The sequence below is a fragment of the Ochotona curzoniae genome, unplaced genomic scaffold, assembly GCF_017591425.1.
Source record: "Ochotona curzoniae isolate NIBS_2020 unplaced genomic scaffold, NIBS_Ocur_1.0 scaffold_3208, whole genome shotgun sequence".
Classification (NCBI taxonomy): Eukaryota; Metazoa; Chordata; class Mammalia; order Lagomorpha; family Ochotonidae; genus Ochotona; species Ochotona curzoniae.
Genome location: NW_024467106.1, coordinates 7384522 through 7397109, shown reverse-complemented (window position 1 = coordinate 7397109; position 12588 = coordinate 7384522). Strand labels below are relative to the sequence as shown.

The 12588-nt window shown below is 49.2% G+C and overlaps 1 protein-coding gene across 1 annotated transcript in view; it reads right to left on the bottom strand.

The window, feature by feature from the left end:
* The window catches only part of SCAI (suppressor of cancer cell invasion), a 132253-nt gene extending 121411 nt beyond the window's left edge, over window positions 1-10842 (bottom strand). The window contains exons 1-2 of the mRNA XM_040962981.1: window positions 10713-10842; window positions 10129-10173 (exon numbers count right to left, since the gene is read on the bottom strand). Coding sequence (XP_040818915.1) covers window positions 10129-10173; window positions 10713-10765 — 98 coding nt within the window. The 5' untranslated portion in view covers window positions 10766-10842. The remainder of the gene's footprint in view (window positions 1-10128; window positions 10174-10712) is intronic.
* Between the last annotated feature and the right edge of the window lie 1746 nt (window positions 10843-12588).

The following is a 12588-nucleotide window of genomic DNA, read 5'->3' as shown; positions in this document are numbered from 1 at the left end:
TTTCCCTCCTCTTTCTATTTTCCCTCCCACAAATTTGCCTCATATTATTACAGTAGTACAGTCCTTTAATTGGCTATTAATTTAACATTCTATTTTAATTCATCATGGCATTGTAGGTATAGACAGAGGTAGCCGATCTAGTATCATGAAGCGAAGGCACACTTAACTGCTTCATCGGGAATCCATCTGAATAAATTCAGGCGTAGAGATGTCTACTGCAACATACCTTTTTTTTTTTTAAAGATTTATCTATTTTTATTTGAAAGACAGATTTACAGAGAAAAGAAAATAGAAAAAGATCTTCCATCCACTATATCACTCCCCAACTGGCCACAGCAGCCTGAGTCAAACCAATCTGACCCCAGTAGCCAAGAGCTTCTTCCAGGTCTCCCACTCAGGTGCAGGGTCCTAAGGCTTTGGGCCGTCCTCGACTGCTTTCCCAGGCCACAAGGAGGGAGCTGGATGGGAAGTGAAGCAGCCAGGATACGAACCAGCACCCATATGTGATCTTGCTGTGTGCAAGGCAAGGATTTAACCACTGAGCCATTGTGCCGAGTCCTCAACATATCTTTATTTCTTGGCATGCTAGTCTCTATTATACAGTTCACTAATATGCATGTTTGTTTGTTTGTTATCTATTTTGTATGAAGGTTGCTTTTTATTTTTTTTAAAGATTTATTTTTATTATTTTTTCATTGGAAAGGCAGATATACAGAGAGGAAAGATAGAGAGGAAGATCTTCCGTCCGATGATTCACTCCCCAAGTGAGCACAACGGGCTGATACTATGCCGATCTGAAGCCAGGAGCCTCTTCCAGGTCTCCCACACAGGTGCAGGGTCCCAAAGCTTTGGGCCGTCCTCGACTGCTTTCCCAGGCCACAGGCAGGGAGCTGGAAGGGAAGCGGGGCTGCCGGGATTAGAACCGGCGCCCATAAGGGATCCCGGGCGTGCAAGGCGAGGACTTTTAACCACTTGCGCCACCGCGCCGGGCCCGAAGGTTGCTTTTTAAAAAGATTTGTTTTTATTAGAAAGTCAGGTTTACACAGAGGAGATACAGAAAAATCTTCCATCCACTGGTTCACTCCCCAAGTGGCTGCAACAGAGGAGAGGAGCTCCAATCTGAAGTCAGGAGCTTCTTCTGGGTCTTCCACGTGGGTGCTGGGTCCCGAGGCTTTGGGACGTCCTCAACTGCTTTCCAGGGCCACAAGCAGGGAGCTGGAAGGGAAGTGGAGCAGCAAGGAAACAAATCAGTGCCCACAGCCCATATAGGATCACAGCCGATGCAAGGCCACTAGGCTAAGAAGTCAGGCACAAAGGTAGCCTTATATCAGAGAATATGATATTTGTCCTTTGGGGGTTGGCTTATTTCACTGAGCATTATGGTTTCCAGCTGGGACCATTTCATTGCAAATGGTAGAATTTCATTCTTTGTAATCGCTGTGTAACAGATCATAGAGTCAGCTTCTCTACCCATTCCTTTCAACGGGCATCCCCATCTTCACTACCGTGGATTGAGCTGCTATAAATATAGGCTTGCAGGTCACTTTCCATATGCAGATTTCACTTCATTTCAGTTTACTCCCTGGAGTGGGACATTTTCAGTTGTCTGAGCACTCTCCATACCGACTTCCACAGTGGTTGTACTAACCCACACTCCCACCAACAGCGAAGGAGGGTACTTTCTCCTCACATCCACATCAGCAGGTAGTGATAGGAAATTTCCAAATGTAGGCCAATCTCACTGGAGTTAGGTGCAACCTCAATGTGGTTTTCATTTGTATTTCCCTGAGAGCTGGGGAGCCTGAGCATTTTCTCATGTCTATTCAACATTTGAATTTGTTATTTTGAAAAATGACCGCTCATTTCCTTTGCCTACTTAACAGGGTTGTTTGTTTTGCTGCTGTTGAGTTTCTGAAGCTCTTTCTTCATCCAACTCTTACTCTATCTGCTGTGTAGTGTGCAAAGATTTTCTCCCATTCTGTTGTTGCCTCTTTCTTTGGTGATCATTTCCTTTGCTGTACAGCTTTTCAGTTTGATGCAGTCCCAACTATTTATTTTGGCTTTCACTGCCTGTACTTTTGGTGAATATTTTTAAAAGATTTCTTTATTTTTATTAGAAAAGGAGATAAGATTATGAAGAGAACGAGAGACAGAGAGAAAGATCTTCCACCCACTGATTCACTCATCAAATGGCCTCAATGGCCGAAGTTGAACCAATCCGGAGCCAGGAGCTTCTTCTGGGACTCCTACACAGGCGCAGGGTCCCAAGGCTTTAGGCCATTCCCTGCTGCTTTCCGAGGCCACAAGCAGGGAGCTGGATGGGAAGTGGAGCAGCCAGGACATGAACTGGCATACATTTCGGATGCCAGCACTTGTCAGGTGAGGATTTAGTCATGAAGTCATCACACCAGGCCCTTGGTGACTTTAAGAAGTCTTTGCCAATCCCCTGTATTTTGTACAGTACTTCCAATGTTTTCCTCTAATAGTTTGATAGTTTCTGGGTTCAGACTTAGGTCCTTGATCTTTGCAGAGCTGGTGAAAGGTGAGGGTCTGGTTTCTTACTTAAGCTGCTATGCAATTGCCCCAACAGCATTTGTTGAAGAGACCAGCATTTCCTGCTGGGTTATATTCAGTTTTCCTGTTGCAAATTACTGGGCTGTACATGTATGTGCTCTTTTCTAGGGTTTCTATTCTGTTCTACTGATCTTGTTTTTGTACCAGTATCGGACTACTTTAAATACCACTGCTGTGTATGTCTTAAGGTTTGGAATCATGATTCTTCTAACTTTACTTCTGTTCTTCAAGATAGCCTTGAGCCTGGCATGATAGTCTAGTGGCTAAAGCCCTCACCTTGCACATGTCGGGATCCCATATGGGAGCTGGTTATAATCCCGGTAGTCCTGCTTCCCATCCAGCTCCCTGCTTGTAGCCTGGGAAAGCAGTGGAGGATGGCCCAAAGCCCTGAGACCCTGCACTGCATGGGAGTTTTGGAAGAGGTTCCTGGCTTCAGATCAACTCAGCTCTGGCAGTTGTGGCCACTTGGGGACTGAATCATCGGACGGAATAGCTTCCTCTCTGTCTCTCCTCCTCGTTGTATATCTGACTTTCCAATAAAATAAATAAATGTTAAAAAAAAAAGTAGCCTTGACTATTCCAGATGTGTCTTCAGATGAATTTTTGCACCATCTTTTCCAGCTCTGAGAAGAGTGTTGGCATTGTCTTTGGGAGAGCATTGAATCTGTATATTGCTTCAGTCAAACGGATATTTTGATGATGTTGATTCTAAATCCAGGAATGTGGTACATTTCTCCATCTTTTAATGTCTTCTATTTCTTTTATTAATGATTTGTACTATTCGTCATACAGCTCTTTTACATCTTTGGTTAGGTTTATTCCAAGATATTTAAGGTTCTTCTGTGCTAGTTTAAAATGGTTAGTCAACTGTGGAAATGTGAACAGTGAGATTTTGTTAGCATGAACGGAATATCGTTCTTTTACAAAATTATCACTACAGTGCAACAAGGTGAAGCAATCCACCATGGGGGGGTTGGGGAGGATTCCCAGTGCCTATAAAACTGTGTCACATAATGCAATGCAATCAATAAAAAAAAGTTACCATTAACAGAACCTTGGTCATGTGTTCTAAGAGTTCTTGGCCCTGGATGACACTTGCTGAAGTATCTAAACGACGTCTGGCTTTGCAAGGTCTCCACCCGATCCAGCAGGCTGAACAGAACACTGCCGTGAAGAAAACAAGCGTCGGTGACACCAGCGTGGCCGCTGCAACGTGTGCTCCCACACAGCTGCACTGTGGCACCGCGCCGTAGGTTTCTACCAACCCATGCCACAGCATACAGGCTCCTGCAGATGGGGTCGTGCCTGAGGCCACCACGGCCACAGCGAAGCTTCCCCAGCATGCCGCGAAGAATTAGAACGCATCTTCCCAGTTTTCCAGGAGCCTCTGGAGCCTCCATTCACCACGCTCTCTCTCACTTCCAAGTGAAGGCCCTGTTTCCACACCAAACTGCTGGATGCTCCGCTTCTTGCCTTTCATCCCACACGCTCTCGAAGCTGTGTCTCTCTGTTGCAGGCTTCTGAATCTGTCTCCCAAGTCCCTCTCAGCAACAAATCTGCATTTTTCCTTCATCAGTAGGACGGTTCACTGAAACAGTTCTCACTCAGTAGAACCCAAACAAGACCCACACTCTCGGCCACGCACCTTGCTTTTGCTCTCACACGTGCTTTCTTGGCGGAAGACATCCCCTCTCAATCTATCATTCAAGCAAAAATTTGCTCAAGAAACTGTTAGTAAAAGTAACAGGCAACCCAGCAGTGGCACAAAATACCCCCCAACAGTCAAAACTGTTCTGGGACACACATACAGAGAATCCTGACAGCTAGATAAGTACCAACGAAATGTGCGTGATCTACACACTTCACAGAAGTTTCACATAAAGCTATTCAAATTCATCAGTCGGTGGGAAAAGGCAAATATATACCACAAGGCCATGTGCCTCCAAAGTCAGCAAATGGCAACCAGGTGCACGTCTGTCTCAAACTTAGCAAACAGCGCAGCCTTGATATGTGCGGGTCACTCTGTGCTGGTAACAGCCCTGTGAGGCTAGTCCAAAAGAAACAGACAATATCAAACAGTGATGCAGCCACGGAGCAAATGCAGTCAGCTACACTGTCAGCATGGAACAACATGGTGCAGCCCACCATGAAAACGATTTTGCAGTTTCATTTTTTTTTAAAGATTTATTTTATTCTCATTGGAAAGGCAGATATACAGAGAGGAAGAGAGACAGAGAGGAAGATCTTCCGTCCAATGATCCACTTCCCAAGTGAGCTCAATGGCCGATGCTATGCCGATCCAAAGCCAGGAGCCTCTTCCAGGTCTCCCACGCAGGTGCAGGGTCCCAAAGCTTTGGGCTGTCCTTGACTGCTTTCCCGGGCCACAAGCAGGGAGCTGGATGGGAAGTGGAGCTGCCAGGATTAGAACCGGCACCCACATGGGATCCCGGGCGTGCAAGGTGAGGACCTTAACCACTGCACCATCGCGCTGGGCCCGATTTTGCAGTTTCTTAAAAATCTACCACTGCTAAGACTCAGCAAGTCCCCTCCTGGTCATGTACTCAAAGAAATGGGAACTCAGGCCTGAAGAGCCTGAACCCAGAGGCTGCTAACAGCTGTCTTCCACGTGGCCAAAAGCTGGCAACAAGCCAGAGAGCCGTCAACTGGGGAGCAGATAGAAGCCACTGGTGGTAAAATCATACAATGAAATGTTCTTCAGCAATAAAAGAGGAATTAATAACAATTACATATAATAATAGAAGATGAATCCCAAAAGCATCATGCCAAGCGTAAGAAGTCAGACACCATGACTACATGATTTGATTTAGATAAAGCTGCAGAAAGATATAGTGATAAATATAAAGATCAGAAGTGGGTGTCTAGCCCACCGCTTCAGATAAAGCTAGGGCTGGGGTCCAGCTTCAACCCTAGCATCCAGCTCATGTGCACCGTGGGAGGCAGTGAGTGACGGACGGTCAAAGCACTCGGCCCCCTGCCACTCCCTGTGGGAGACTGGGATTAAGTTCCTGGCTCCTGGCTTTGGCCTGTCCAGTGCTGGCTACTGCAGGCATCTGGGGAGCGAATCAGTGCACTGAGGGTGTTTCCCTCTCTCCACCTTTCAAATAAAAATTAAAATCAATAGGGGCTGGCACTGTGGTATTATTGTTTGCGGACATTCCATTTGCACATAGGTTTTCCGCTTCCCATCCAGCTACCTGCTAACACACCTGGGCAAACAGCGTAAGATAGCCCTAGTGCTTGGACCCTACACCCACACGACAGGTCGGAATGAAGCTCTTGGCTCCTTGCTTTGGCTGCCCAGTCCCAGCTATTGCTGCCATCTGCAGAGTGAACCAGTCGATGGAAAATCTAGCTCCCCACCCCACAACTCTTCCTTTCAAATAAAACCTTTTTTTTTTTTAATGCAATAAAATCCCAAGGTCGCCAGTCATGGCCACAGAGCCGTGTGGGCTGCAGGGCAGCAGGCAGCAGGGGTGAGGTACCTGTCCCCTGACTGCACGAGAGACAGACTACACAACTGAACACAGCAGTTGAGACGCCTCCCACTGAGCAACAAACATTACTACAGCACGTAAATAATTCCTAACAAAGTTGATTTTTTTTTTAAACAGGTTAGAAGGAAAAAGCAAAACAATGGTCACAGTTCTCACTGACGGAGTCTTCAGCGCGTGCAACTGCTCCAGGTACTTTACACGCACTGCCTCACTGAACCATCTCAACTTGCCACCCACTGGCTCACCCAATGCAGAGGGACTGAGAGGCCAGTGTTGCAATGTGAGGGTACAAAAGTGGTACTGGCATCCCAGGTGAGCACCAGTTCAAGTCCCAGCTGTTTCATCAGAAATGCTGAAATTCACAGCTGCAGGACTTTCTTAGACCTGAGGCTAGGTCCCCCTTGTTTCAGGACAGGAAGCAGTGCTTCAGGTCTCTATCTGCAACAGTTGCAGAGTGGCAACAACACAAGAAGCCTCCATGGTTAAATGTATCCAATAGGTAAACCTCCACCCACTTTCCCCCTCCTGGAAGCACACCGGATACGGCCTGAGTCTTGAACTCAGCCAAGACCTCAGCTTGGCTGTCTACACCCAGACTCTGCCATCTCAGCAGTTCTACCACCCCCTCAATTAGCCCTCCAGCCTTCAGGGCTTACAGGAAAGTCTATGGGAACCACAGGCTCTGTCAGCATACAGGATCACTACAGCTCCTTTGCATATACTGGCAAAAAGCCGTTACACTACCTCTAACGTCAGGGTCCATCAGGGCCTGCCTCCCACTGCAGTGCCCGTTTCTCACTCGGGCCAAAAAGTCAGAACCAGAATGCCTTCAAATGCTTCCTAACCAAAGTACGCACAGCATCAAAGTGGTGCTTGGATTCCTAATGTAATAATAATAAATATGACCCAAACCATACAGTAAAGCTCTCAATCATGGGTCTTATTCCTACCTGGTCCTAAAAAGACTATGACCCCTAACTCCAACATTCCGCACACACTTACTGAATGCTTTAGAATTTATCAAAAGCATAAAGAGATCACATTTCCTAATCTTTTTTTAATTTATTTTTTATCGGAAAATCAGATATACAGAGAAGAAGAGAGACAGAGAAGATCTTCCATCTGATAATTCAGTCCCCAAGCAGCTGCTATGGCTGGTGCTACACCAATCCAAAGCCAAGAGCCAGGAAAAACTTGTGGGTCTCCCAGGCGGGTGCAGGGTCCCAAGGCCTTAGGCCGTCCTCCACTGCTTTCCCAGGCCACAGGCAGGGAGCTGGATGGAAAGCGGGGCTGCCGGGATTAGAACCAGCACCCATATGGGATCCCAACACGTGCAAGGCAAGGACTTAAACAGCCGCTAGGCTTCCGCACCACCTACTTTTCCTGATATTAACACTTCTCTTGGTCCTGCACAGTTGATCAGGGCATCAGAATACCACGCGTTCTGCATCACCTGAGCCTCATCATGCACTAAGTCCCTCTGCTCCAACACGTTTACTGGCTCACCAGCTTCAAAACTGATAAAAGAGAATGATTTCACATCAACTAAACCATAAATCACACTTTCAGCAAGTACTTTCCAAGGCATAATAGAATATGCAATAGTTGCCGATTCTGTACAGAAGGCCAACTTGATGGCATGCTTAGGATCCATTCACAAACAAACCCATTTCAAGTGTTGCCATGTTAGCTACAGCACCAATACTGAGAAGTTCTATCATCACAATACGAAAAAGATCATTGCAACACAACTTTTTAAAAACAATTTATTCATTTATTTGAAAGACAAAGTTGGAGGGGGGGGACAGGGAAGGAGACAGAGAAAGATGGATCTTCCACCTGCTGGTTCACTCCCCAAATGGAGTTAACAACTGGAGCTGGGCCAGTCCAAAGCCAGGCGCCAGAAGCTTCTTCCAGGGCTCTGACAAGGTACACAGGCTCAAACACTGGGCCATATTCTGTTGTTTGCCCAGGTACATTAGCTGGAACCAGAATTGAAAGTGGAGCATGGGCCTAGCGCCATGGCCTAGCAGCTAAAGTCCTCGCCTTGAACACACCAGGGATCCCATATGGGTGCCGGTTCGTATCCTGGCAGCTCCACTTCCCATCCAGCTCCCTGCTTGTGGCCTGGGAAAGCAATCGAGGACGGTCCAAAACTTTGGGACCCTGCACCTGCGTGGGAGACCTGGAAGAAGTTCCTGGATCCTGGCTTCGGATCGGCGCAGCACTGGCCATTGCAGCCACATGGGGAGCGAATCATCAGATGGAAGACCTTCCTCTCTGTCGCTCCTCCTCTCTGTATATCTGACTTTCCAATAAATAAATAAATCTTTAGAAAAAAGAAAGAAAGTGGAGCAGCCAGGATTTGAACCGCACTCATATGGGATGCCAGGGTTGCATGCTACACAACACCAATCACAATATTCTTATTGTATCACCTATCTTTGCGGTCTTTTTTTTTTTTAATTTATTTATTTGAAAGGCAGGGTGATGGGGAGAAACAGAAAAGGAGATATTCGATTTTCTAGTTCACTTCCCGTATGGTTACAATAGCCAGAGTTGGGCCAAGTTGAATCCAGAAACAGTTGCACCTTAGTTTTCCCATGTGGATGGCAGGGACCCTGAGTCATCCTCACTGCATTTCCAAGTGCACTAGCAGGGAGCTGGGTCAAAGCACAGCAGTCAGGAGTCCCCCACACTCCAACACAGGACACCAGTGTGGCATCTTACTCATGGGGCCACAATGCTCAAATGCACTCTGTTGCCTGTTCCCAAAACAATCTCAGAATTGTTTCCTAAGGGAAATCTTAGTCCTGCCCATGGAATCTTTAAAAATGTATGCTGGTTGTCCCAACCTGGGGCCCGGCATGGTAGTCTAGTGGCTAAAGTCCTCGCTTTGCACAGGTCAGGATGCCATGTAGGTTCTAACCCAGCAGCCCCGCTTCCCATCCAGCTCCCTGCTTGTGGCCTGGGAAAGCAGTCGAGGACGGCCCAAAGCCTTGGGGCCCTGCACCCACCTGGGAGACCCAGAAGTTGTTCCTGGCTCCTGGCTTCAGATCAGCTCAGCTCCAGCCATTGCAGCCACATGGGAAGTGAACCATCGGATGTAAGATCTTCCTCTCTGTCTCTCCTGCTCTCTGTATATCTGACTTTCCAATAAAAATAAATAAATCTTTTTAAAAACTCACTTTTTAGAGCCCGGGGAAGCTGCAATTTTCTTTATATATGATCCTGGATAATCTTTTATTTTTTTATTCAGACAAAAACCAGAGAAATGAGGAGATGGCACCAATGCTCTCAACGGCCAGGAGCCGCTGAGCTGAGTGACCAGGACACCACGGCTGCTCCTGGCGGTGCCTGCGCAGGACGCTCATCAGAAGCAGCATGCGTCTGCCACCCCGGCAGGGCAGAAAAGGCTGTTACCCACGACGTCAGAGTCCCACCTGGGTACCAGCGCAAGTCCTGGCTGCTCCACTCTCGCTCCAGCTTCCTACTGATGCTCCTGAGAAAGCAGCAAAGCATGGTCCAAATGCTTGGAAGTACTTAGGTCCCTTGGGACAATCAGAAGAGACTCCTGACTCGTAGGTCCAGCCATGTGGCCGTTTGGGAAGTGAACCAGCAGATGACCTGTCCCTCTCTCCTTCTCTCCGGAAACTCTGTCCTTCAAATAAGTTAAATATGCCTTTTTTCTTGTTTTTTTTTTTTTTCAAGTGGCAGAACCAGGCCTTTAATGCATATAACTTATAATGGAGTGTGTATATCTCGACTAAGGACCAAATACTTGCACCACACGGCCTGATGTGTTGACCAAAGTACAAAACTAGAATTTCTCGATTTACCGTGTCTTCTGCATTATTCTAGATAGAAAAACGGGGGAAGGGAACGGGAGCGATGTATTAGTAGTCATTTTAAGTCCTTAAAAGAGAAACACCGCGGGTCAAATCACCAAGTTCATTCACCGACAGTGTACAACGGCGCGGTACGGCACAGGTGTGATCGGGCAACGAGGCCAACACGCCGGCGCCCGCTTCCCGCTTACCTGCTTTTCCGTTTTCGAGGCGGCTTCTCCACCGTGCCCGTGATTCTACAGACCAAACAAACAGTCTGTCACTCCAAGTGCCAGCTTCGGACCTCGGGGTCCCCAGGGGCCGGGCAGCAGAGGCGCTCCAAGCCCACCCCGACCTCACGACGCCCTGCTTCCCACCCTGGGACCCGCTGCTCCCCCAGCGCCCTCTCAGCCTCCCGCTCCGGCATCCCGCCCTCGCCTTCGATGCCACCGTGCTCACCCCGTCCCCCCAACCACCCACCTCCACCGCCTCATTGTCTGCCTCGTCACCCCGCAATCCGCGCACCCCCTCCCGACCGTGCAGGGCCCCTCTCGGCCCCGCCCCTCCAGGCCCCGCGCCCCCCGCATTCCGCGGCCCCTCCCGGCCCCGCCGCACTGGGTGCCCGTTTCCCCGCCCGGCCCGCGCCCCGGGCCCCCCGCAGGCGGCCGCCGCGCAGCCCGCGCCCCCGGCCCTGGACGCCCCCCAGCCTGCCCCCCATCCCCCGCCCTCCGGAGTCAGCGCCCCCGGGCCCGCTCGCTCGCCCCCGCCCTCTGCGCGACCCCGGCCGCCGCCCCACCTGGGGGCCAGGCGACTCCGCGGCTGCTGGGGCTGCCGGGCTCCTCTGACCATCCGGCTCCGGCTCCGCCGCGGGAGCTGCTCCGGCGGCCGCAGGGCTCGCTCGGGAAGATGAGGCGGCGGAGGCTGGAGTAGGCGGAGAGGCGGGAGGAGGGCCTCGCGCCTCTGCCAAACTGGCCGCGGGGCCCGCCTCCTGCGCGCCTCTCCTGCGCGCCCATTGGCTGGCGCTGCAGGGTGCCCGGAAGCCTCGCAGCCGATTGGGCGCTGGAGCTGTCACATGCCGCGTTGCCCACCCACAGGTTTGGTTGAGACTGTAGGTGGCAGCAGAGGTGCCTTAGAGACGGCGAGCAGCACCAGGGGAGACCTGAGCGCCACCGTGCGCCGGAAAGTGGGATCTGCACCTCTGGCGCCAGACACCTGCCTGCAGGTTCTCCAGGGCTCCGCGCCCTTCATCTCACACCTGCTGCAGCCTCCCGCCTCTGCGACACGCAAAAATGCCAAGCCACGCAATTTCCAAAATTCCTCTGCCATGTGCGGGAGAGAGGCACTTCTCCCAAATAAGTTTACTTTCTCGAACCACCTCAAATTCAGTCTGTCTCTACATCTTGCTGAAATCTTAACCGCTCATCGCTACCCCTCCTCAAGAATTCAGGTATAAAACTACAAGAACACACCAAAATGAGGCACATGTCGATGTCCAATCCTCCGCAGGGAAGATCCTTAGGTTGGGTGTAATCTTTTTAAAAAAGCAAGGAATTTTTTTAAAAATCATGAATGAAAAATCAACATTGACACAGAATCGAAGCCATCATTAAAAGCAACGTGTTCCATTTTGGAGGATCCAAACAAAACCGATGCCTGTGTGCGTACTAACCATCCTGTGACACCACACATAACTAAGCTTCAAGCCAGCTAATTCGAAAATAAACTTAACTGCATTTTTTAACAAGCCTAAGCATGCAAATTTATCAATACCTAGGCAGAATATCAGTTACCTTCGCCTGGTTTAAAAAGTCTGGCACGGGGCCCGATGCTGTGGCCTAGCGCCTAAAGGCCTTGCCTTGAATGTACCGGGATCCCATATGAGCGCCGGGTCTAATCCCAGCAGCTCCGCTTCCCATCCAGCTCCCTGTTTGTGGTTCTGGGAAAGCAGTCAAGGATGGCCCAAAGCCTTGGGACCCTGCACCCGCGTGGGAGACCAGGAAGAGCTCCTGGCTTCTGATCAGCACAGCTCCGGCCATTGTGGTCACATGTCTCTCCTCTCTGTATATCTGACTTTGCAACAAAAGTGAATAAATCTTAAAAAAAAAAGTCTGACCTTGTAATTAAGGCACAGCTTACCAACAAATGATCACATTCTAAGGTGGTGAGGCCTCTCTCCACCCCTAATCCTAAATGCAATGTTTGGTCTTTATCATGTTGGAATCAGGAGGAAGACGCTTCTCTGAAGACAGTACCATTAGTACATACTTCGGGGAGCATCTGCCACACACCAACAGCTGGGAGCTGAGTCTTTCACTGATATCCATAAATGGCCACCCAAAACAAACCTGTCCTTTATTCTAGATGGTTATTTTTGTATCTCTGATGTTTACACGACCTTCCTTTTAGGAAGACTCATGGCAAATTGCCACAGCATCACTTACATGGCTTTGGTAAGGAACAAATGTTGCTGAGCCTCTGCTACCCACTGCCACTAATATTTTATAACTGTTCATGTCAATCTCAAGCCACAACGAGGGAAGAACTCCAGAATATTGTCTGCTTATGCAGGAGCGGGGGTGGGAGGGTGGTGGGAGGGCGGACCCGAGCATTAACTCACAGATGTAACCCTGAACACTGTATCTCGCATTTCTTCAAGTGCTGATTAAAATTCT